Source organism: Eschrichtius robustus, chromosome 13 (genome assembly GCF_028021215.1).
Source record: "Eschrichtius robustus isolate mEscRob2 chromosome 13, mEscRob2.pri, whole genome shotgun sequence".
Lineage (NCBI taxonomy): Eukaryota > Metazoa > Chordata > Mammalia > Artiodactyla > Eschrichtiidae > Eschrichtius > Eschrichtius robustus.
The window spans coordinates 42,824,836-42,851,956 of NC_090836.1; the positions used below are offsets into that span (position 1 = coordinate 42,824,836).

Here is a 27,121-nt window from a genome sequence, read left to right on the forward strand (position 1 = left end):
AGGTCTTTTGTCTCCTTAGGTAGGTTTATTGCTAGGTACTTTATTCTTTTTGTTGCAATGGTAAATGGGAGTGTTTCCTTAATTTCTCTTTCAGGGTTTTCATCATTAGTGTATAGGAATGCAACAGATTTCTGTACATTAATTTTGTATCCTGCAACTTTACCAAATTCATTGATTAGCTCTAGTAGTTTTCTGGTAGCATCTTTAGGATTCTCTACGTATAGTTTCATGTCATCTGCAAACAGTGACAGTTTTACTTCTTCCTTTCCAATTTGGATTCCTTTTATTTCTTTTTCTTCTTTGATTGCTGTGGCTAAAACTTCCAAAACTATGTTGAATAATAGTGGTGAGAGTGGGCAACCTTGTCTTGTTCCTCATCCTAGAGGAAATGCTTTCAGTTTTTCATCACTGAGAGCAATGTTGGCTGTGGATTTGTCATATGTGACCTTTATTATGTTGACGTAGGTTCCCTTTGTGCCTACTTTCTGGAGAGTTTTTATCATAAATGGGTGTTGAATTTTGTCAAAAGCTTTTTCTGCATCTGTTGAGATTATCATATGCTTTTTATCCTTCAGTTTGTTAATATGGTGTATCACATTGATTGATTTGCATATATTGAAGAATCCTTGCATTCCTGGGATAAACCTCACGTGATCATGGTGTATGATCCTTTTAATGTGCTGTTGGATTCTGTTTGCTAGTAATTTGTTGAGGAATTTTGCATCTGTGTTCATCAGTGCTATTGGCCTGTAGTTTTCTTTTTTTGTGACATCTTTGTCTGGTTTTGGTATCAGGGTGATGGTGGCCTCATAGAATGAGTTTGGGAGTGTTCCTCCCTCTGCTGTATTTTGGAAGAGATTGAGAAGGGTAGGTGTTAGCTCTTCTATAAATGTTTGATGGAATTCACCTGTGAAGCCATCTGGTCCTGGGCTTTTGTTTGTTGAAAGATTTTTAATCACAGTGTCCATTTCATTGCTTGTGATTGGCCTGTTTATGTTTTCTATTTCTTCCTGGTTCAGTCTCAGAATGTTGTGCTTTTTTCAGAATTTGTCCATTTCTTCCAGGTTGTCCATTTTATTGGCATATAGTTGCTTGTGGTAATCTCTCATGATCCTTTGTATTTCTGCAGTGTCAGTTGTTACTTCTCTTTTTTCATTTCTAATTCTGTTGATTTGAGTCTTCTCCCTTTTTTTCTTGATGAGTCTAGCTAATGGTTTATCAATTTTGTTTATCTTCTCAAAGAACCAGCTTTTACTTTTATTGATCTTAGCTATTGTTTCCTTCATTTCTTTTTCATTTATTTCTGATCTGATCTTTATGACTTCTTTCCTTCTGCTAACTTTGGGTTTTTTTTGTTCTTCTTTCTCTAATTGCTTTAGGTGTAAGGTTAGGTTGTTTATTTGAGATGTTTCTTGTTTCTTGAGGTAGGATTGTATTGCTGTAAACTTCCCTCTTAGAACTGCTTTTCTGCATCCCATAAGTTTTGGGTTGTCATGTTTTCATTGTCATTTATTTCTAGGTTTTTTTTTGATTTCCTGTTTGATTTCTTCAGTGATCTCTTGGTTATTTAGTAGCTTATTGTTTAGCCTTCATGTGTTTGTATTTTTTACAGTTTTTTTTCTGTAATTGATATCTAGTCTCTTAGTGTTGTGGCCAGAAAAGAGACTTGATATGATTTCAATTTTCTTAAATTTACCAAAGCTTGATTTGTGACCCAAGATATGGTCTATCCTCAAGAATGTTCTATGAGCCCTTGAGAAGAAAGTGTATTCTGTTGTTTTTGGATGGAATGTCCTATAAATATCAATTAAGTTCATCTTGTTTAATGTGTCATTTAAAACTCGTGTTTCCTTATTCTGTCTGGATGATCTGTCCATTGGTGTAAGTGGGGTGTTAAAGTCCCCCATTATTATTGTGTTATGGCTGATTTCCCCTTTTATGGCTGTTAGCATTTGCCTTATGTATTGATGTGCTCCTATGTTGGGTGCATAAATATTTACAATTGTTATATCTTGTTCTTGGATTGATCCCTTGATCATTATGTAGTGTCCTTCCTTATCTCTTGTATCAGTCTTTATTTTAAAGTGTATTTTATCTGATATGAGTATTGCTACTCCAGCTTTCTTTTGATTTCCATTTGCACAGAATATCTTTTTTCTATCCCCTCACTTTCAGTCTGTATGTGTCCCTAGGTCTGAAGTGGGTCTCTTGTAGACAGCATATATACGGGTCTTGTTTTTGTATCCATTCAGCCAGTCTATGTCTTTTGGTTGGAGCATTTAATCCATTTACATTTAAGGTAATTATCAATATGTATGTTCCTATTACCATTTTCTTAAATTGTTTTGGGTTTGTTTTTGTAGGTGTTTTCCTTCTCTTGTGTTTCCTGCCTAGAGAAGTTCCTTTAGCATTTGTTGCAAAGCTGGTTTGGTGGTGCTGAATTCTCTTAACTTTTGCTTGTTTGTAAAGGTTTTAATTTCTCCATCTCATCGAATCTGAGTGAGATCCTTGCTGGGTAGAGTAATCTTGGTTGTAGGTTTTTCCCTTTCATCATGTTAAATATATCCTGCTACTCCCTTCTGGCTTGCAGAGTTTCTGCTGAAAGATCAGCTGTTAACCTTATGGGGATTCCCTTATGTGTTACTTGTTGTTTTTCCCTTTCTGCTTTTAATATTTTTTCTTTGTGTTTAATTTTTGATAGTTTGATTAATATGTGTCTTGGCGTGTTTCTCCTTGGATTTATCCTCTGTGGGACTCTCTGTGCTTCCTGGACTTGATTGACTATTTCCTTTCCCGTGTTAGGAAGTTTTCGACTATATTCTCTTCAAATATTTTCGCAGACCCTTTCTTTTTCTCTTCTTCTGGGACCCCTATAAGTCAAATGTTGGCGCATTTAATGTTGTCCCAGAGGTCTCTGAGACTGTCCTCAATTCTTTTCATTCTTTTTTCTTTATTCTGCTCCCTGGCAGTTATTTCCATCATTTTATCTTCCAGCTCACTTTTCCATTCTTCTGCATCAGTTATTCTGCTATTGATTCCTTCAGAGTACTTTTAATTTCAGTTATTGTGTTGTTCATCACTGTTTCTTTGCTGTTTAGTTCTTCTAGATCCTCGTTAAACGTTTCTTGTACTTTCTCCATTCTGTTTCTGAGATTTTGGATCATCTTTACTATCATTACTCTGAATTATTTTTCAGGTAGCTTGTCTATTTCATCTTCATTTATTTGGTCTTGTAGGTTTTTACCTTGCTCCTTTGTCTATAACATATTTTTTTTGTCGTTTCTTTCTTTTTTTTTTTCTTCTCTTTTTGATGGGCGGGGCTGTATTCCTGTCTTACTGGTTGTTTGGCCTGAGGCGTCCAGCACTGGAGTTTGCAGGCAGTTGGATAGAGCTGAGTCTTGGTGCTGAGATGAGGACCTCCGGGAGGCCTCACTCTCATTAGTATTCCCTGGGGTCTGAGGTTCTCTGTTAGTCCAGCGGTTTGGGCTCGGAGCTCCCACCACAGGAGATCAGGCCCGACCTCCGGCCTGGGAACCAAGATCCCACAAGCAGGTCGCTGGGGGTTCTTCCCATCCCCTAGGTGTCCGTGGTTCCCCACCGGTGCCTGGTAGGTGCCCTAGTTGTGTGGAGATGCGAATTCCACGTCCTCCTAGTCCACCATCTTGACTCCCCGCTTGCTAGAGGAATTCTTAGTGGACATCTTTTTTTGCTGGGTATATAATATTCTAAAATACTTTTTTAAACTTTTCACAGTCACTGTAAAAATAACATTGAGTGGACAAATTTTTGTTATCCTTTTGGGTAGATTCCTAGAAGAAGTATTGGGTCGAAACATAAATGTTTTACAGACTTGTGAACACTGCACAACTGTTTCCCCTGAAAGGATGTTCTGATTTCATTGTTTCTTCATATTAACCAGATAGCTGTATAATATAACAGAAAGCTTGACAGAGAGTAATTATAGCCTTTGCCTAGGGGGACTGGAGTCACTGGTGGTTATTTATTAGTTTAACTGTTATCATCAACACCATTTCTATAAAAATGGCCTGTTTTCTGTGATGGCAGTAGGAGATTTTGAGATTATGATCTTTCGTATTGTTTTGCTCTTTTCCTGATCATGTAATTTATGACAGCAGTTCTGTAAGGACATCCGTATTTACATTCACATTCAACTGCTTCCATTTCCTGCAGCTCAACTGAACAGGAAAAAAAATTGAAATATTGGGAACCTTTGTTTTTAATTAGTAAGCCACCTCAAATGGCTGGGAGATGGTGTCAGTTTATAGAACCAGAAAGAGCTATTTTCATGATGGTTAGTAGTTAACATTTACTTACTCAGGTTAGTAAATAAATACAAATAAATTCAGGAATGGTATATGTTTGAATTAAATACGTCTCTGCCCTTCAGTTTTGTACATGTGACTAGGATAGTTAATTTAGACATCTTTTGATGTTTCAAATGATTTCCAAAACCTCCCTTTGCTTCCTACTAGCTAGTACCTGATGAGGACAAAATATTTTCTTAAGAATTTACTGTTTTAGTTATTCGCAGTATTAATACTAGAATATATTGATTGCTATTTTCCACAGAAAAGCTGTTGTTGTAGTATGAATAAGTGTGGGTGTAAATAACACTTTACAAATGAGAAAAACAAATCTCTCTCGTCAGTCCCGAACTAGATGTGCTTCCTGTGTGGGGGGAGCAGCCTGATAGTAGGGTGGGGAAAGTCTACTCCCTGGAAGCACAGGCTGTAACAGGCCTGACAGAGGAATGAGGAGGTGGGGCCCTGCAAGCCTGGCCTGGTATTAGCTGCCCATGGGCTCTCTTCTTTCCCCCACTGGATAGTTCAGGAGAATATTCACTTACCTCTTCAGATAACCATTTTAATTGATTAGTTTTTAAATCAGTGGGTTACTTTAAAAATATTTCTGTAAAATCTGGACACTCCTATTTATCTTTTTTAACCCCTTCAGAAAAGTTTTTTCCAAAGATGATTGTTTTGGAGAAGCCTGATATTTGCTTCTAGTGTTAAAGCTTGAAACATGTTCATATTTCTCAATTCATTGATTTGCATAGCTGTTTCCTCTTCCTGGAAGTTTCCTACCAGAAGGCTCTTCTCAAGATGTCTGTATGGCTAACTCCTCCCTCAGGTTTTGCTCAAACCTCACATTCTCAAATGAGTTCTGCCTGATTGCCCTATTTAATGCTACAGCCTGATGAACATCCCCCCATACCCTGCTCTCCTTCTTCTAAATTTTTCTTTTTCCAAAGCATTTTCCACCTTCTAACATTCTATATAACATATCCACCTGTTATGTTTATAGTTTACTGCCTATCTCTTCCCTCAGATCTAAGCTCCACAAGGGAATCTTTGTCTGCTCTGGCACACCCCAAGCACCTAGACCAGTGCCTGACTCCTAGCAGGCCATCAGCACTGGCTGAATGAGAGATTAGTAACACACACTTATGTATGTGCATGCTTATGTATGTTTATGTGGACAGTACAAGATGTGTGGAACAGGCTGACCAGGGGAGGCTTTTAACTTAAAAGTATGTTTGCTTTTCATGTTTTATATATTTTATGATTTATACATTGGGTTTTTACATCTTAGCCAGGAATTAAACCCAAGCATCTGGCTCCAGATTTGGGACACTAACCAGTATCCCACACTGCCTCACAGTAGGATGTTTTTGTTGGCCTTTGTAATGTTTCTGTGCATTCTTACTACACCTTGTTTCCTATTTAAACTGTTACTTTTATTCTAGCACTTAAATATTACCCTGTCTCATCCCCAGTCTCTAAAGAGCCCAAATCTGTTTGCATATGATTTTGTTCTAGGCACCATCTTCACCCCTGTGTTTTCTGCTCTGTCTTCTCCTGGTTCCACAGTTACTGATCCTATTATGTAAGTCAACATAATGATCCTGTGATCAGAGAGCAAAAGTTCTCTCACTCTTGCTATTAGCCACTCAGGGCTGGATCACAAAGGAGCTTTTGGAGTTCTGGAAATCCCCCTTGTCAGCCTTGAGCAGGTTCATATGTTTCAAATTTAAAGCTTGTATATTAATTTACTAAAGTAGTTTCCATCTTCCCTTCTAGGAATCTATTAGTAGAAAGAAATGAGGTAGGACTAGAGCAGCAATTTGCACACTCACAAATGGTATGGTAGTATCAAAGTTTATGTAATTTAATACATACATTATTTAGCAATATAATTGGTATCTAAGTTAAAATTCAGTATTTAATATTTGCAGTAACTATTTTTCTCAAGCAAATAATCAAGTGATGTCAATTTAAAGAGGCAATAGACAAGATTGACAAGATCATGCCTTTTTATAAATTAGCAAAGAATATAGTGTTGCCTTTGATATGTCCAGGTCTGAAAAGAGGACTAGGCAGGGTGGGGGAACCCACCTGAGAAGAGAGCATCACAGTCCAAGAAATGAGCACTTAGTTTTGTCTTCATCTGAAGACTGCCTAGTCTAATAAAAAGCAAGCAGTTGGGAGGAATTGGGTCTTTCAAAAGAGGTTCAAGTGGTTCAGTGACATTAGCCTGGAAAGGAGAGGGGAGAGCTATGACTTGGCTTGCCATTTTAGTGATGAGGAAGATCATTGGCTGTCTTTCGGATTTTTAAGCTAGTTTTTCACCTGAAGTGATTGAAGCTTGGTCCCATTTTTCTGCCAAGATAGGACCCAGTGGAGGTCTTTTCTCAGGAACTGCTCAAGGATAAATCCACAATGATGATAAAGCCATGGACTGGTTCCAGGCCTTGGCTTGCTGAATTAGAAGAACGCTTTGGGGAAATGTTGACCTTGGCACTGACCAGAGCACCAAATTCCTTTCTCTGCATTGTTTTGCATCTCATGCAAGCTCCTGATGGATTGTATTCTCCCAGATAGTGATAGTGTACCGAATTCTCTGCTAAATACAGAATAAGCTTTTGAAAGAATTAAGTGCAGATGAGTTAGGCAATAATTATTTATAGTACAAAAAGATTTATTCCATGAATGCTTTAAATAGCAAATTCCCAAATGCTCCTAAATATGATTGATTATATACATTTTTTGAGAAACAAATGTGTTAAGTATAACAAGGAGGTCTGTTGGCAGTATGCAAACATACACCCAACCTCAGCCCATTTCCTTATGAACTAACATTATCAAGTGGCAGTATATATATATTACGTGCACAGTATATAATACAAGTAAATGGCACAGTAGACTATTTTTTATAGCCGGCCTTTAAAAAAAGTTATCTTTTATTGATTTGTATTGTATTGTTGACAGATGAAGTGGTCTGTAGGATAGCAGTTCTTTGACATGTTTATACCTTACTTTGTGGTCTAGTAAGTGGTCAGTTTTCATAAATGTTCTATTTGTTTAAAACAAATGTATATCAATTAGAATTCCACAAGAGATTTAAGCTGAGTGGCTCTTCTCAGTTTTCTCAAGTATGGTACATAGCTGGTATCATTTGAGGTGCACAGGAGATAAGGCATCCATTGTATATAATGAGTAGAAAGAAATAAACATGATGAACTGGTAAAGACATTATAAAATGACTGAGGTTTATATACACATACCCACCAATGTAGTCTATTTTCTAGATGATAGTATATTTTGAATAGCCGTGATTTGATTTATTACATTTTAGATGCAATGAGGTGGGTTTTTAAATTTTTTTTAATTTATTTTTTAAATTTATTTTATTTTTGGCTGCACTGGGTCTTCATTGCTGCACACGGGCTTTCTCTAGTTGCTGTGAGCAGGGGCTTCTCTTCATTGCCATGCACAGACTTATTGCGGTGGCTTCTCTTTGTTGCGGAGCACGGGCTCTAGGCGCGTGGGCTTCAGTAGTTGTGGCTCGTGGGCTTTAGAGCGCAGGCTCAGAAGTTGTGGCGCACGGGCTTAGTTGCTCCGCGGCATGTGGGATCTTTCCGGACCAGGGCTCGAACCCGTGTCCCCTGCATTGGCAGGTGGATTCTTAACCACTGCGCCACCAGGAAAGTCCCGCAATGAGGTTTTTTTAAAGCTTCATTGAGGTATAATTCACATGCCACATAATTTACCCATTTAAAGTATGTAATTCAGTGTTTTTTAGTAAGTTCACAGTGTTGTGCAACCATCATTACAATCTAATTTGAAAGCACTTTCCTCACCCCCAAAGGAAACCCCGTACCCGTCAGCTGTCACTTTCCATCCACTCCACCCCTTCTACTTTCTATCTCTATGGATTTGACTCTTCTGGACATTTCATGTAAATGGAATCATACAAAATTCAGTCTTTTGTGACTGGCTTCTTTCACTTACCATAATGTTTTCAAGGTTCATCCGTGTTGTAACATGTACCAGTACTTTATTCCTTTTTATTGCTGGATAATATTCTGTGTTTGGACATATCATATTTTGTTTATCCATTCGTCAGTTGTTGGACATTTGAGTTGTTTCTACTTTTTGGTTGTGAATAATGCTATCAACATGCATGTACAAATTTTTGTGTGAATGTATGGTTTCATCCAGGGAAGTGTTTTTAGCTGATCTCCAACATAAATATCACTCATTGCAAAAAGGCATACAACCCACATAGAACCCTTTCATTTGCAATTTGCTCTGAGATTTTGATGTTTCGTGGCAGGGGCACAGTGGGCGGAGAGGGGAAGTAACATTTATTGATTGTCTACTCTGAACTAAGCACACTGCTAGGAGCTTTGTATACGTTCTCAATCCTGTTAACAGTCCTGTGAGACAAGTACAGGTTTCCTCATTTTACAGATGGAGAAAACAAGGACCCAGGAAACTTAAGTAATTTGTCCAAAGAGACAAAGCTGATAAGTGATGAGCTAGGCTTACAACCGAGATCTGTTTGACTTTTGGAGCATCACACAGACTTGGAATATCCAAAAAATTTTAAACATTAAAAAAAATTTTTTTAATGAAATCTCATTACTTCTTTTCATCAAATCAGGTCTTTCCAATGATTTATCTTTCTTCCTTTACTTGACAGCTTTTTTTTCAGTAGTAGCTATATGCTTATTGCTCTATGTCTATTAGCTATATATTAGGTAGTTTTAAAATCTTTTGGCTAAGGTGAGGGGTTTTTGTTCAAACACAGTCTTACACTGAAGCATGATTGAGTGTTATCAGTAAAAGCAGAGTTGCTCTTGTTGAAGCTCAGAATTTCCTGGAATTACTAATGGCTCTGGTATAGCAAGCTCTTAGTCTGAAAACATCATTCCTCAAACAGCTTGCTTATTTCCAGGCTGTAGTCCTTCAACAGTTGGCAAATTGGTAATTGGAATTTGTGTTCAAGCGTCTGTTTTTAACTGGGAGTTTATTTAGGTAATATTTTGATGGGGAGCTCAGCATATCAAATGATTGCTGTTTTACCTTTAAGAATAAAAGTAGGGCTTCCCTGGTGGCACAGTGGTTATGAATCTGCCTGCCAATGCAGGGGACACGGGTTCGAGCCCTGGTCTGGGAAGATCCCACATGCCGCGGAGCGACTAAGCCCGTGCGCCACAACTACTGAGCCTGCGCATCTGGAGCCTGGGCTCCGCAACGGGAGAGGCCGCGACAGTGAGAGGCCCGCGCACCGCGATGAAGAGTGGCCCCCGCTCGCCGCAACTGGAGAAAGCCCTCGCACAGAAACGAAGACCCAACACAGCCAAAAATAAATAAATTAATTAATTTAAAAAAAGAAAGAATAAAAGCAAACACAAGCACAGTGTAGAAATGCCATCCTGATTGTGCTAAAAACCTGTCATGGAAACAGCATCTATCAGAAATATTTAACACGCACAGTGTATTGACGAGCCCAGTTCAAGACTCTTAATGTGTGTTCTTAGATAATTTTACAAAGAGTTGCTGTGTAATATTTTGATTTCAGATAAGTAAACCAGATTTACTATATAAGAATTCAGCCTGGATCAAAATCACATTTACATAAAACTGGTTGTGAAAAAAGATTTATCAAGAGGATTAACGGTGAGAAGTTTATGAGGGTATGTCTCACCTATGTAACAGTTAAATTAGCTTTTAACAGTTTTAGTGCCATGGTTTGTGGTTCTGGTGGGGGCACAAGTAGCAGCAATTATTTGCTGCCACAGACTGGAAATCACTTCATTTACTATATATTTGTCGAATTATGGGTTTACTGTATGTAACAGAGATACCAAATAACAGGTACTTAAACCCAATAGAAGTTGATTTCTATGTTATGTAATAGTCTGCACTAGTGTGGCCACTCTGCTCCATGAGGTCGTCGGTCTCTGGGCTCTTTCTGTCCTGAACTTCACTGTCCTTGGATCTGGCCGTCAGCCCGTGTCCAAGATGACTGATCGCCACAATCCCATTTCAGCTGTCAGGAAGGGAGAAAAAGGGAGGACGTGCTTTTTCCCTTAAAGAGCAGGACCTGGAAGTTGCACACATTCTTTCTGTCCAGACCACATTGGCCAGAACTTAGCTATTTGACCACACCTAGCTGTGAGGGGACTGCGAAATGTGCTTTTTATCCTGAGGGTTGTTTTACCCAGCTAAAAATTCTCTTCTGGAGAAGAAAAGAAGAGTTGATGGGGGCACTTGTCTGTCTTTAAACTCCTTGGCACACAAACTGCTTATGCTTGGCTTTTCTTTCTTTTATACTTGGTTTTTTATACTGTTTCCTCCCCTTTCATGTTCTGTTAAAATATCAAAATTGCATTCTGAAAAAACTACATTGCAAAAACACTTATTTCAAATGGGAAAGGTAATAAGGAAATAGTATTTCAAATTCACAATGACAAAATACTTTTATTTTTTATTTTTTATTTATTTATTTATTTTTTTTTTCCCGGCTGTGTTGGGTCTTCGTTTCTGTGTGAGGGCTTCCTCTAGTTGCGGCAAGTGGGGGCCACTCTTCATCGCGGTCCGCGGGCCTCTCACTGTCGCGGCCTCTCCCGTTGCGGAGCACAGGCTCCAGACGCGCAGGCTCAGTAGTTGTGGCTCACGGGCTTAGTTGCTCCGCGGCATGTGGGATCCTCCCAGACCAGGGCTCGAACCCGTGTCCCCTGCACTGGCAGGCAGATTCTTAACCACTGCGCCACCAGGGAAGCCCCAACAAAATACTTTTAATGAAAGAATTTTAGTAGTAAAGTTTTTTAAAAAATCTAAGTATACAGCTACTAATTGAACAAATCCAACTTTCGATTATTTCTAGCTTTTATTCTAGAATCGTAGCTTTTCTCATTACTTACACTACTGTTATTATGAAGAATGTTTATCCTGCTTAATATTCACATTTCCATGTATTGACAACTCTCAAAGTTTATTTTTGTAATATTATATTCAGACATGTAGCAAGCAGTGTCTTGTTGTTTTGGGGGGGGGTGATGAGGGTAGGGCAAGAATGGTGTACTGGGTATTTTGTTATTGAGCGTTAAGTGTCAGTAGTGGTGTTTTTTTCCTTTTAATTCCTAATTTTGATCGTGATTAGTACCTCGAGTGAAGTACAGGAAATATCTGTTCAGACTCTGAAGTATTATTCCTCGCATTGTTGTCTTTGCTATTTTAGGAAGGAATTTGTTGTTGTTGTTTTTTTCTCCAAGTGAAACTGCGGGAAAGAAGTAGATTTTTTAGTAATGGTATTGGAGATTTAAATATCTCCAGGGAAACAAGAGGCACACACATTACAGAAAGAAAGAAACCATTCTTTGTCAGCCAAACCAAAAGTTACAGCTCCTAAACACTGGGGAATGGTGTATACAAAATTACAAGTCATTTGTAAAAATCCTTAAGCCGTTTATCCCATTTCTTTCTTTCACTCTACTTTTTTTTTTACCTGCTAAGGATATCATCTCCTGGACCAGTCAAAAGCCACTGGGCACCTTTCTATTACCAATTGTGTAGCTGCAAGATCATTTTTATTCTTTTTGCTTGTTTCCCTACCCTTGCTCAGGGAGCCTCTATTCCTGAGAGTATTATTAACATTTAACATTTATTCTTTTTGCTGAGGCTGCATTGAGGGGTGTGGATTGTTTTTATTTAATCTTTAAAAACAGTGACCACCAGCTAGTTATTTTAAATTTTGCCATGGTGTGAAGAGGAACTGGCAGCAGCATCTGGCCATCTTTTATGGAAGTCTGATTCAGGATGGACCCCGTTGGATTTAGGAACTCCCTTTTCCTCTTCTGATAGCTTTATCCTCTCCCTTCCTCTAGTAACCCATCCCTCAGTCACTCTTTCACCAGACCTGATCCCCTTCTCAGTTTCTACCAATTCTCACAAAGCTGCTGCCTGCACCAGCAATTTATCTCTTCATTTATAGACTCTACCCCTGCCCCCCAGGCCTTTTAGGAGGAAATGCTGAAGAACATTTCAATTTTTAGTGTTTCTTCTACAACATAAACTAATCTTCAGTCTTCCTTATCACTTCTTTCATGGCTTTTGTCTTTAATCGTTTTTTTTTGTTTTTTGGTTTCGTTTTTTTGGTTGTTGCTTTTTTTTGTTGTTTTTTGGTCTTTAGTAGGTTCAAAGTGAGAAATGAAAAACAGGTATGGGGGGCGGGAAAGGAGAATTAGCCTAGCAGGGAACCTTTATATATCTTCCTGATCTCCCTTCTCCAATTCCTTTTGGTACTGTCTCCTTTTGGAATCCTGCTGTTTCTTCTGGAGGGTGATGTATTCTGCTATCTCAAGGTGAATTGAGTGCTTTTCCCATAGAAACTGTAAAAAGTTATAGAAGTTAGGTTGATAGTATTACAAATCATTTATTCAACGAGTATTTATTATTGATTGATTGTTAATAAATACTTGCTAGCCTGGATCCCATCATCCTCCTTCCCTTCCATTCTCCTTTCCTGTTAAAACCCAGCTCTCAGTTATTCAGACCATCAGCCTTCTCCCAGGGGTTATTGGAGAAAATCACAAAACTGGAAATTGGTGCCACTAAAAGTTCCTTTCCTCCTCTCTCCCTGGACTCTCGGCAGTGCCTGACACACTCTCATTTCTTTAGTTAACCCCCTCTGCCATTAGAGTAGCAGATGTTATTAAGTGCTAGGAACTAAGAACTTTGCACGTATTATCGCTTTAATCCTCACAAAGTGTATATTCTATTATCTTTGTTTTATAGTTGAGGAAATTGAGGCTTAGAGAGATTAACTTTTTTCAGACACAACTGGCAGAGCTGGGACTACACGCTATATCAACTTCAGAGCATGTGCCTCCTCTTCTTATAGTGGCAACTCAATATCTTTACCAAAACCCTCTCTTCCAGCTCTTTGGTCCTTCTCAGCAAAGAGCCTTAGCAAGGCAGTGTTGAGTAGTGGTTAAGAGCTTGGACCCTGGAGCCAGACCGTCTAGTTTGAAGCCGGCTCTCTCACAGTATTGTGTCCTGTGAAGGTAACTTAATCTCCCTGTGCCTCACTTTGTCACCTGAAAACTGGGACTAATAATACTACCACTTATGGGATTGTTTTGAAGATTAAGTGAGTTAACACATGTGAATGTTTGTTTGTTTGTTTATTTATTTATTTATTTGGTTGGTTGGTTGTGCCGGGTCTTAGTTGCAACAGGTGGGCTCCTTGGTTGTGGCTTGCTGGCTCCTTAGTTGTGGCACATGGGCTCCTTTAGTTGCAGCAGGCGGGCTCCTTAGTTGTGGCATGCAAACTCTTAGTTGCGGCATGCATGTGTGATCTAGTTCCCTGGCCAGGGATCGAACCCGGGTCCCCTGAATTGGGAGCACGGAGTCTTAACCACTGAGCTACCAGGGAAGTCCCTACATGGTGAATGTTTTGATGAATAGTACCTGGCATGAGATAAGTACTAAATGAAAGTAGGGGGGAAAATAGATCAAAAACCTTTACTCTGATTCCTACGCAGAAAGAAATTTAGAGATCATCTGACCAGAGTCCCTTTGTCTTCTGCCCCCCATCCCACCCCCGCACCCAGTGCTCCCTCAACAACTGTACTGCCTTATCCATCCTTATCTCCTTTCTCCGAGAAAGGGATATCATTAAAGTCCTACAGCACTTCCAATCTTTCATGCATCCTGACAGACACGGAAAATGATAATATTTGTTCAGTACAGTGGGATTAAAAAGGCTGTTTGCCTGCTTGAGGTGACTGCTCCAGGGTTTCCAGCTTCTCTAAGCTCTGCCAGGCAGCCCAAGGGCTAAGGATAAACGGTTCCACACCCAGGAAGCACTCACAGATCAAGGACACAGACCACATTCCCAGCATAGGTTGACCCATGAGGTACCCCTTCCCCCAGCTCTGGATCTTACTCCCTCTAATCTTTTCAGGAACTTCAGCCCTTGTCAGTTACCTTGTTCCTTGGCTATGTTTCATCATGTTACTCTCCTGCTTAAAGCCCTTCAAAGGCTTCCTCTCTCATTTATAATGAAATCCCTAAACCTTTGCATGGTCTCCAGGACCCCGCAGGATCTGGGCCCCTGCTGCCTCCCCTACCTCATCTCACCCCACTGGCCGTGCTGGCTTTCAGCTGTGCTCCCTCGCAGACCTGTCCCCCTCAAGGCCTTCTCAGGGGATGAGCTTAGCACCACTGCAGGCCCACTGCCCCTGCCCCCAGCTCCTGTGTCGTTTTCAAAATATTTAAATGTATTCATTTTTTTTTAAGGTCTCAGCTTAAATGTCACCCACTTCCTCAGAACAGCCTTACCCAGCTAGCTGCCCAGAACCTGCCTGCAGGTTTGCGCTGAGCAACGTGTCTGCTGACGTCTGTCAGAGCCCTCTCAGCCCCTGGACAGCTTCTGTGCAGCCCTTATCAAACTTGTATTTAAGTCATTCATTATATGATTGTCATTATAAGGATGTCTCTGTGCTGGAAAACTCAATGACCATGACTATAAATTTTGGGACCAAGTCCATCCTCTTCTGTTCTGTACCTCTAAAGTAGTGCTTTGCAGGCAGCAAGTTCTTAGTTCTTGTTGGTTGAATCAGTGTTTCACCCTCTTTCTAATAGCTCTTTCTCTGTAATACATAAATTTGTCCATCTTCAAGACAAAGAAAAGAAGACTCATTCTCCTTGACTCTGTAGCCTTCTGGAGATACTGCCCCATATCTCGTTCACTTTATAACAAAACATATGGAAAGAAAAAAACCTGTTACTCTCATATCACCACTTATCTGTGCTTTAGTACTGTAGATAATCTGCCTTCTTCCTCAAGTTCCTTTAAAACTGTTCTTAACTGGGCCACTGGTGATCTAGCTGCCAAATCTAGCCGGTGTTTTTCGATTCTGTTTTTACGTTTGTGACAGTGTACATCATTCATCGTCTCCTCACTTTCCCTCTCCCTCTCCTCTCCTCCGTCCCCCTGTGCCCTCCTGGTCTCCCTGCTGGGTCCCAGTATCATCTCTTTTTCTTCTGCCCATTCTTTAAATGTTAGTTTTCTCTAGGATTTCTTTTCTGGCCTTCTTCTCTTTTCACACTGCACTCCCTCTGATGATATCATTCACACCCAAGCTTTCAGCTCCCACCTTCTACAGTGATGGAGAGAATGTATGTATCTTTCCCAGAGCTCATCTGTCCTGTTGCCTACTGGATACCTTCCCTTGGTTTTTGCCTTGTCACACACAGCAGTGCCAGGCAAGTGGCATTCATCAAACATTGACCAAAAGCAGCCTTAGAACTCATTTGATCCTTATTTCTACAGATATGGAAACCGAGGCCCAGAGAAGTATAGTGGCTTGCCCAGGATCAGAGACCTAGTTTGGAGCAAAACAGAGAAGAAAACATAAGTCTTCTGACACCTGGAATCTGAGATCAAACAAGTTGCATATTTTGTGATCCACATACTACAACAGTGGTGGTATTCTCCCTACTTATATTTTTCCCTGAGCATCTTTGGTTTCCAGAGCAGTAATGAATTGGCTACCAAGAAAATTCTTCCTGTGTTTAAAAATTTTCACTTGATTTCTGTACTTGCGAGAGGACATACTTAGATTTTTGATTCATTGTTAATTTCATCTGCACCATTGACAAAGAATGCCTGGCACCATGCACTGTTCAATTCAGATTCGATGAATGGTATAGATGTTATTACATACTGCCTAGTTTAAAAAAATTATTCTGATGGATGCTAGAATAAAGGCAGAGTAATTGAATATACCTAGCTGTTCTTGTAAGAAACGGTTTTCTAATTTTCTGAGGAAAATTAAAGATAAGAATCAGGGAGAAGAAGAAGCTGTAAAGAAAATTACCTTTTTTTTTCTTTTTTCTGTTTTTTTTTTTTTTTTTCCATTCCCCACCCACCCGAGGCGTTTGCAGTTTTAGCCCTAAATTAAAACTACAGCATCCATAGTCAGATGCATGTAATCCTGTTTTGTGCGTAATGGCACTGTTTTATTTACAGACATTTACATATATTTATTTGAACTAATCTGCTCATTTCTGGTTTAGATATTCGTTCTTCTCTTTGATATGCTTTCCCTCTTTTAGACTCTTAACACCCAAAGGTACTAACTTCACTGGCTCCTACTGCTAAGGATCTAGAACTGTGCCATGATGTGTCATTAGAGACAATGCACTCTCTCCTCTTTTAAATAATTTTTTTTTTTTAAAGAGAACCTACCAACCCAGAATTTTCTAAATAACCCTTTTAAGGATAAAGTTAATGTTAGGACTTAAGGGTGGGACTGGGGCTGGGGTGGTGTCAAATAAAACTAGTCGAGTGTGTGCTACGTGCCAGGAACGTTTGTATGTATTCTCTCATTCAAGACTCATCATAAGCACTCAAGGCAGGAGTTATTCCAATTTTACCTATTATGAAACTGAAGTAGAGTTGTTCAGTAACTTGTCCAGGAGCCAGTAAATGGCAGACTGAGGGTCCAAACCCAAGTCCAGGTCTGCCTGGTGCTAAACCCTATGCTTTTTCTACTGGCTGAACCATATCAGGGATTCCTCCTGTCCTGGTTAAACATTCAGGTCATTTGTATAGCAGATCTCTTATTTGCAGGCACAGTTTTTTCTAATGGACACATGAACATACCTTTTGCATTAGGTGAATTAGTTTAGCCAGCTGCCTGATGATGTAGTAGACTTAGAGTTCGGTTTCTCCGTGTGTTTCAAGTGTTTTACTCTGTTGCTTTTTATTCGTTTGAACTTGCTTGGTGCCTTAGGTGAAATACCATCTGTAAGAATTCATATATATTTGACCTAGAAAACAGAATGGTGCAGCCAAAGCAATTCTATGATTTGAGTTTTGGGAGAAAGCAGTCTGGGCTTACTCTCAAGTTCTTGATGTGGAAAATGTCTAGTGATTGTCCTAAATGAGGTGAGAGGACATCTACAGAGAATGGAAATTTGAATGTCTTGAAGTTAAATTCTCTTGAAAATCTTTTGTAAGATTAGCAAAGTTAAAAGAAGAGAAGACCGTAGCTTTTATAGGCTGCCAGTTGAATACTTTAGAATCACTGATTTTTTCCAAAAGAAAAATTAGATAAAATAAAAATTCTCATCTTTCAGCAGATTGAAGTATTTTAACAGAGGTTTACTTCTGCTAGACTATGAAAATATTGTATCTTTTCACCCTTCTTTCAACATAAGATTAGTCCTATCTATGTGCAGAAAGAAACTTCGAGAGTTTTAAAAGTAATTCAAGGTTTCAAATTCTTTGGAGTCCTCTTGGCTACTTTTAGTTCAGATAAGGGAAGAAAAATAGGTAGGAAAAGACAAAGGCCAAAATGCCTCTATATCTGGCTTAAGGGTAAGGCCATTGTTTTCTGTGACGATGAGCTTTTATTTTGTGTGTTTGTGAACCTTTATATATCACCTGTGGAAGGAGGATGTTTGGGGGATCCGTGGCTGATACATGTAATTCATTGAATGGAATTGTCATTGTAAGGAGAACGTGGTAAAATTTAACGATAGATAACTTTCTTTGTCTTCTAGCCCATGTCTCCTGGGTATGATCCAAATCCTCTGCCTTTTTCAGTTTTGCTAAGATTGACCCCATTCACATTCTCAGCTATATTTTGGCTCTTTCTCTCTATGTGTGTATCTATATTCCTAACGTACGAATAGCCATAAGCCCCAGTCCTACTCCCCATCTCCAGTCACAGCCAACGTGTCCCACCTTCCTGGTCTAACATTTACATGTAGAGGATAGAATCGGATTTAGATACAGGTATAGATTTGAAGGTGATGACTCTAGAACTTTTTCTTCTCAGTCTCTCATTTCTTTCCCTCCTAATTACTCCTTAACAAAACAGAGAGGCCACGTTCTCCCTTAGCTGAGTATTTAGTAATGATGTGTAATCACTTCTTGCTGACTGTTTTTTTTTACTGCACTTGGACATTTTCTACAGTTGGCTGTCTCATTTAAAAAATAGCTAGAAGAGACAATTCACCCAGAGCCCTATTGCAGGTAGGGTGGTAGTGGTGGTGCTGCTGGTGTTTAATGCCTTCTTGAAAATCATCTATATTTTGGGGTGAGTCATAAAAATTGTTTATCCCATGCTGTTCATTTTATGAACAATAGGTTAGTTTTATACTTTTATTGTGTCTGACTTGGGGGCCACTTACAAATGAACAGTGGACAAAGAACAATAAGAAAAGACCAAAGACCCAGATTCTAGTCTAGCCATGTATCCTTAAAAAAGACATTTATCTTGTTCTGTCATAAAGGTCATGCCTTTTCTGTTTATTGAAGAGGAGTTTTTGGCAGATTAAATGAATTGTTGTCAGAATATTTTGAAAATCTAGAATGGTGGCTGCATTATATAGAGGCATTTAATGAAGAGGGAAGTAAATTGATGACGCATGAGATTATATAAGCCCTAAACTTCAAGCCTCTGAGGATCCCATGTTGATCCTCCCCTTTGGCTGGACCTGCAGGAACAGTGGTAGGGCCAGTGTCCTGCCCTGTTCGTGGGAGACTGAATTTACAGCTTTCATATCTGCCTGTTGCTCCAAGCATGCCACTCTCTTTCACAGCTGAGGGTTTGAGAAATAGTGTCTTCACCCTCAGTGTCTCTCTCTCCTGACAGTCATCCTTCAAGACCCAACCCAAGAGCAACTTCTGTGAAGTCTTCCCAAAAATGTTTCTGAAGGTGAATTTGGAGCTTCTCTCTGAAGATGAATGCAGTGTAGTATTTAAGAGGAGGTGCCCTGGAGTCAGGTCTGCCTGGGTTCAGTTCTTGATCATAGCACTTACTAGGTATGACTGTGGGCAAGTTGCTTAAACTTCCTGTGCCTCACTATCCTCACCCTATAACATGGGAATGATGATAATGTCACCTGATAAGACTGCTGTGTGGCACTTCAACAGAGACTGATACATAGTAAGCCCTACATAGTAAGCCCTTGATAAGTGTTGTTGTTGTTTACTTATTTATTCTTATTGAATATTATAATTATCTTTTGTCACCATTATTTCCTTCATACTTACATTAGACTTTGTATATAATGTCTAATGTAGCACTTGTCACTTTTATTGTAGTTATTTTTTTAGACCTGAAACTTCTTGAAGACACGGATACTATTTTATTCATCTTTGCTTAACACTCTGTGTGTCATCCATTCAGTGCTCAAAAATGTTTTTTTGTGGCATCTTCCACATCCCCCCAGCCATTGCCCCCTCTGACTGAATAGGTGTGACTTTGAGGCAGAGCTGCAGTGACACATACCTTTTTATTTCCTTTGGAGCAGAAAGAGTTTATGGCTAGAGCTGTAATCCTTGCTCTCAACAAGCTGTAATCCTTGTCCAGCAACAACATACTTACATCCGACTTGGTGACCCTCCAGAATTTTCCAAACCCTGTGTTTATTTAGCACCTAATTGCTCAGGGTGCTGCACAAGGCCATCTGTGAGAATTACTTAACATTGCCTTACTTCTCTCTGGGAGAGGAGAATCATAAAGGAACTACCAAACATGGCCATACCCGTGCAGCAGAGGAAAACTAGTAAAGCACTAAGTGACTGCGTCAGTAGGAGTTCATGTCATAGCTCTGATATTAGAAAGGCCAGATCCAAACCAAATGTCACCACTCTGTAGAGCTTTCCTTTCGGTACCCAAGTAGAGAGCACGATACTTCCTTCTGGGCCCCACGCTGCAGTTGGTGTGCATCTCTCCGTGGCGCTTCATTGTGGAGTATTAGTGATGCTTGTTTGCCTTGTCGCCTCTCTCTGAACATAGTTGCCTGCCCTTGCCCCGCCCAGCCAGTAGGGTAGGGCTTCAGTAAATGTTTATGGCTACTGGAACTTTTGATATCCCAGAGCCCACGCTGAGTACTTTTATTTTTATATTTTTAATTTTTAAAATTTATTTTATTTATTTATTTATTTATTTTTGGCTACGTTGGGTCTTTGTTGCTGTGAGCAGGCTTTCTTGTGGCGAGCGGGGGCTACTCCTTGTTGTGGTGCACGGGCTTCTCATTGCGGTGGCTTCTCTTGTTGCAGAGCACGGGCTCTAGGCGCGCGGGCTTCAGTAGTTGCAGCACGCAGGCTCAGTAGTTGTGGCGCACGGGCTTAGTTGCTCCGCGGCATGTGGGATCATCCCGGACCAGGGCTTGAACCCGTGTCCCCTGCATTGGGAGGTGGATTCTTAACCACTGTGCCACCAGGGAAGTCCCCCCACTAAGTACTTTTAATCACAAATAAAAACTTTGCAACGTAGATATTATTGTTCCGCATTTTGCAGACATGGAAACCGAGACTTATCAAGAGGTTAAGTGAAACTTGTCTAGAGTCAGATAGCCAGGAAGTGATAAGGCTGTGCTCCAGGTGCAGCTGTGTCTAGCTCTTAGGTTCTGAACCACAGCATGGTGCCACTCCTCCAGTGTAAGCATACACTCCCCGAACTGCTAACTGACTTGTGGGACTATTCCTCCTATCATCGCTGACCTTTAAGAGGCTGGGTTGGCTGGCAGGCTCGCACCCACCTCCTCCCAGGCGCTCTGTCAGTCTGCTGGGAGATGAGTTGCGGGCTGCCTGAGCCAAGCCACTTTCATTGATCCCAGGTGGCGAGGAGAGAAGTTGGGAACACACTTCCTTTCTCTTCTGACCCACACACCCATCTCTCCATAGGTCTGGTGTGGCTCTTCAAGATTGTGGTGGTACTGAAGCATCTAGACAGTCTTGGGTCACGTGGGTCTCCGACTGCTCAGGGCTGGTCTCTTGGGTCCCTGTCTCATCAGGCCAGGCGCCTTCACACCTGCTGGGTGCTACAGACCCCTGGAAGTGGCTACTCTTCTAAGTGTTCACTAAGTGGGTGAAGAAATACGTTACCCCAGTGGGAGGGGAAGGCTAATCCTCCCTGTATTTGTTTACTTCTCAAAAAACTTGAACAACAGGTTTAACTTAGCTCTATGCCATTTTAATGTAAATTTTATACAGGTATAGTTACGGCACTCCTTTTTGTTTTATATGCCAGATGGCAAAAAATCTGTTGTGAGTAAGAACGCCTGTGGTGTGACTTAGTGTCTGTGAGCTCCCGAAGCTCCGTGCTCTCCCTGGAGGCCGTGTCGCCGAGACAACCTTCTCACGCACCCTCCTCACATTAAGTCAGCAGAACTGTCCGGCACACTCCAGACAGGATTCTTTAGTGCAGCGATTTCCAAACTTCCTGAATTTTGAGACTCATTGGAAGGAAGTTGTTAGAAACACAGGTATCTGGATCTTAATCCAAACTTAGTGAATCAGCATCTTCATGGGAGGGGCCTGGGAATTTGTATTTTTACAAGTTCCTCGGGTGATTCTTAAAAATTGGGCAAGTTTAGAAAGCATTGCTTTAGTGCAGCAAAAAGTGCTTAACTACAGGTGGTAAGAGTGATAAGAGCACAGACCGTAGGAGGCAATGACAGAAATGTGGATAACAAATTCAGTTATGTGGGATAAGTAAACTCCTTCTGTCTGGTCTTGCTCTCTGACTAAGGGATACCTCGCTATCTGGTGGGAGTTCCTTCCGATTTTAGTGCCCAGTGGTTGACGTACTATTCCTCTCTTACTTTTCTGGCCACCTTCGAGGTCTAGCTGTCGAATTTCAGTAAACGTTTGGTTCACTAAATTTCTCTCCCTGGGCGTTTCAGCTCCTGCTAATGTAAAGACCCATTCCCCATTCATTCTCCCATTTCCAGTTTTCCACCCAAGCACATGTGTCTCGTTGATTTATTGTTCTTTCACTGCCTTCATTTTACCAATTCATTCAGTCACTCATTCAATAAGTGTCTATTGTGCCGGGCTGTAGGCGGGCTACAGAGATGAACAAGACACAGGCCCTGCCCTCAAGTGCACAGTCTAGTAGGGACATAGATGTGTAAACAAATAATTAAAATACCAGTGATGTGCTGAGTGCTATCACAGAAGTGTGTGCAGAGTTGTAGGGGCACCAGGAGGAAGTGACTAACAAGTGGTGGCAAGTGTCACAGAGGAGGTGACTTTTGAGCAGGGTCTTGTACTCAGAGAAAAGGGAGGGGGCATTTGTAAGTTATATCACCGTACTCCTCACTTCTCTTTGCAGTGCATCTTCTCCTAGGGCTCTTCAGTGTCTTTGCTCTTTTATGGAACAAATGGAGCTAATTGGCATGGCTGAATCAGACTCTCTTTATTGACCTTTTTCAAAACCCGAGATGGTTGGTAGTTGAGTAATGTCCAAGATACCAAGTCTAGCAGTTTGTCCCACGATCATTTACTGACAGTGAATAGTTGATACTCTAAACACTGAAGAAAGCTTTTAAAGGCCTTTCACTTTATCAGATGTGTTCTGAGCCAGCAGAAGTGGTCTTTGTGCTTTTCAGGGAGTGGCATGTGTGCGCGTGTGTGTGCACATGTGTGTGCGCGCGAGTGTGCTTGCGTGCGTGTGTGTGCGTGTGGTGAAGGTAGGGGAGCTTGTGAGTGGGGAATGGGACAGGAGAATGCTTGTTTCTTTTGCAATAAAAGACATGATTTCCTGTTTCTCAGGAATGTTTCCTTGGTAGGCTCCCCTGTCTCTATTAGTTTTGTGTGTTGTTAGAGATTACCTAAACTCTGCAGTTTGCTAATTTGACAGGGCTTGGTTTTTATTTCCAAAAATGCACTGTGGGTTTCTCTTACTTCACTAGGAAAACAGAGATGAAGGGCCATTGTGATTAAATTTGTACAGTCTAGTAAGTAGTCATGATTGCACTTTTAAAATGTTTGTTTCTTGAAATAATGGATGCTTATTGTAGAAAACTTATAAAATACAGGCAAGCAAAATTGAAAAGAAGCTAAAACCAATCCATAATCTTGCAAGCCATAACTAACCACTCAATATTTTGGTGTATAAAAATCCAGAATTTTTTCTATGCATATACATGTATGTATAAAAATGCTGTTATTCCAGAAATTGAATATATTGTGTAAACTGTTTCGTATCTTGCCTTTTTTTTCCTGTTACATAATTTGACCATCTTATGTTAACAAATACATATCTACAGAACCATTCATTCTTAATGAAAAAAAACTTTATTGTTGAGATTATATAAGTCATTCAGGCTTTTTTTTTTTTTTTTAAATCAAACTCTGTTAAAGTACATAAAACAAATGAAAATCCCCCATAATCTCATTCCCCCAAGGATAAACATTTAATATGTATATACATATAGCCTTCTAGACTATTTTCTTTATATATGCAAACATTTCTATTACCTTTTGGTTTTTTTTTTTTTTTTTACAAAATTAGTTCCTATTATACCTACTGTTCTGCAACTTGCCTTTTACCCTTAATATATTTTATTTTATTTTTTAAAAGTTTTTTAATATTTTTACTTATTTATTTATTTGGTTGCGCCAGGTCTCAGTTGTGGCTTGCCGGTTCCCCAGTTGCGGCACATGGGCTCCTTAAGGCGGACTCCTTAGTTGTGGCACATGGGCTCCTTAGTTGTGGCAGGCGGGCTCCCTAGTTGTGGCACATGGGCTCCTTAGTTGTGGCATGTGAACTCTTAGCCGCAGCATGCACGTGGGATCCAGTTCCCTGACCAGGTATCGAACCCGGGCCCCCTGAATTGGGAGTGTGGAGTCTCAACCACTGCGCCACCAGGGAAGTCCCCCCTTAATATATTTTAGATAGCTTCCTGTGCCAGTACATTTGGAATACCTGCATAATATTATGTGGATCAGGGTTTCTTGTCCTCAACACTACTGACATTTTACACTGGTTAATTCTTTGTCGTGGGCCTGTCCTGTGCATTGCAGGATGCTTAGCAGCGTCCTGGCCTCTATCTTTTAAATGCTAGTAGCATCCCTTCCTCTAGTTGTGACAAAAATGTCTCCAGATGTTGTCACTTGTCCCCTGGAGGGCAAAGTCATTCCTAGTTGAAAGCCACTGATACAGATGGTCTATAATGTAAGCATCTAGAGTCCTTCCAGTTTTTCCATGACAAAGAATGGGTCAGGGAATATTCTTATATTGATTTTTGTGCACCTCTGTGAATTTTATCGTTGAATAAATTCCTAGAAGTGCAGTTGGTGAATCAGAATTTTGATAGAAATTGCCAAATTATTCCAGAGATTGTATCGATTTATTTTTCAACTATATCCTGATGGTTCCAAATCAATATCTCTTTCTGAAGTTCTAGGTTCAGGTAGCCAACTGTTGATTGGACATCTCCTCCTGTGTGTCTCATAACCCTTTCCTAAGCTCAACTCTCATCTTCTTCAACCCACCAAACATGCACTTCTTGCTGTATTTCTCTGCCAGAGAATATCATGACCATCTGCCTGGTTGCTCAAGCCAGAAACCTTCTCCATCCTACACTGAACCAGTCATCAGATCCTATCTAGTCTTCCTCCCTAACGTCTCTCTTAATCCATTCACTTCTTTTCATCCCTTCTACCTCTATCTTTAATTTAAGCTACTAGTAACCAGCCCAGATCACTATAGTAGCACTGGGGCAAGAACTAGCCTCTCTGGCTTTTACCCTTGGTTCCACGCTCCTCAGGAAGAGTAAACTTGCTGCACTCTGTGATATGCACGTGTTACTCCCCTGCTTAAGCCCTTCAGTGAGCCCCGCTGCCTCTCCCCCGTCTGCTCCATCAGTCAGATGCTGAGGCCAACACATCTAACGTTCATCACCCATGATTTCAAATCTCTGTATCCATCAGAATAGGCTTTTTTCTCCCCACCACATATATTTATTCACCAGATATATTTATTCCCCCAGCTTTGAATTACTCGCTGTCCCTTAAATGTCCCTTTGTTCTCCTGCTGCATTTCCTGGTCCTTTTATTTTTATTTTTATTTTTTTTTATTTTTAAAAGTATTTGTTTATTTATTTATTTATGGCTGTGTTGGGTGGGTCTTCGTTTCTGTGCGAGGGCTTTCTCTAGTTGTGGCAAGTGGGGGCCACTCTTCATCGCGGTGCGCGGGCCTCTCCCTATCGTGGCCTCTCTTGTTGCGGAGCACAGGCTCCAGACGCGCAGGCTCAGTAATTGTGGCTCACGGGCCTAGTTGCTCCGCGGCATGTGGGATCTTCCCAGACCAGGGCTCGAACCCGTGTCCCCTGCATTGGCAGGCAGATTCTCAACCACTGCGCCACCAGGGAAGCCCCTCCTGGTCCTTTTAACCCTGCTCTCTGCCCATCCATTTTCTACCCTTTCTTTAGGACCAAGCATATTTCTTGAACTCTTCAGCCACATAGTTTCTCCTCTCTTAATCAGTTTTATCCTTACTGCATTTATTGTATATGTACTTTTTCATTTAACCTTGTGAAAAAGACATACATGAATAGAAATAAAACAAACCAGTGAACCAAGTGGAGAGGATATGGGAATTCCAGCTCCAAGTTCCAGCACAGGTCCTAGGGTGCAAAAGGGCGTTTCAAAAATCCCATCCCAGTGCGTGAACCTAGACTTCTCCCCTTAACTGGACTTTTGATTTTTATGTGGTTCTGTAGAGCAATGTAATTGAATACCTCCCAAGTCAATTGCATTCATTTGGTCAAACTAAAACCTTGGAGAGAAGTTCATTTGTCTGCCAGCCTTGCCACGTTCCATTTTGGTATATCTTAAATACCACGGAAACAAGGGTGCCTAGGAACTTGGGAATCTCTGACATGGAATGCAGCATACTGCTCTGCTAGATTGGTGTAGGGACAAGCCCTGCAATTTTCCACGAGAAGTCAGCTCCAATCCTGTGGGAAATCACACATAGCAAAATCCTTGGCAAAGAACTACACATTTTTTCCCTACTCTCTATGTAGTAATTCTGTAACACTGTAAATTAATTTTATTTCTACAGTGAACAACCACAGAGTAAGAATAATGCATAACCTGTTTCTGTTCTTGCTATTTTAGGGGACATCACACAGAAGGGATATGAAAAGAAAAGGTCAAAACTCCTGTCTCCTTACATCCCGCAGACACAAGGTAGGCAATGAGAAGTGGTTTAAACCTTTTCAGTAAGAATGCTGTCTTACAGGAGATCTGTCTTTTTTGTTGGTTCCTGTTTTTTCCCCCCCTCACCAGGGAAGAGAAAAAACAGAAGGAAGGAAAGGAGGAAATGAATCTTAATTGAGCATCTGCTGTGTGGTAGGCACTTTTAAAATACCCAAAGTCATCAAATCATTTATACAGAACTTGGGTGGTAGCGTGTCTATGCGTAGCTGACATGATTCAATGGCAGAAAATTCCAGGTCATGGAAAAACTGCATCTTATTAATGCCTGAGCATGAACTGTAATGGAGAGGAGCAAGTGGGGCAAAGACAAGAAGGAGGGACAAATCTAGTATTGCAAGGCAACCCAAGGATTGCAGTCCCTGAGCATTTGGGGGTAAGAACCCTAAATAAACTTTTACACTATTTCACAGCCTGACTTATTCCTTCTGCAAAGAGACTGGCGTGTTCTTTATATATCAGAAAGTTCTGAGTCACTTCTGTGCTTAATTCCAGGCGGGTTGCTGGAACCTTTGCCTCCAGGCAAGGCTGTCTGTTTCTAAGTCATCATATTTTTAAAGTTACTCAGCCTCCAGGATTTCCTTTGATAGCCTGTTTCTATTTAATCACTTTTACTATAAAGAGTTTTTTCTTTATTTCTAATTTCCCCCCTGCAATCAGAGTCCATTTCCACAAGACTGTGTTTTGTGGAACTAATAATTGCTCTTATTTCTGGATTATAATACCTCGAGGACTTTGGATCCCCCATGGTTCTAATATCAAGCCTTGCACAAGG

At 40.5% G+C, this 27,121-nt stretch overlaps 1 protein-coding gene across 4 annotated transcripts in view; it reads left to right on the forward strand.

Moving 5' to 3' along the window:
- DIP2B (disco interacting protein 2 homolog B) overlaps nucleotides 1–27,121 on the forward strand; it is a 230,445-nt gene that overhangs the window by 90,577 nt on the left and 112,747 nt on the right. For all 4 annotated transcript variants that reach the window (XM_068560083.1, XM_068560085.1, XM_068560084.1 and 1 more), the window contains exon 2: nucleotides 26,248–26,319. In XM_068560083.1, the coding sequence (XP_068416184.1) occupies nucleotides 26,248–26,319 (72 nt within the window). The remainder of the gene's footprint in view (nucleotides 1–26,247; nucleotides 26,320–27,121) is intronic.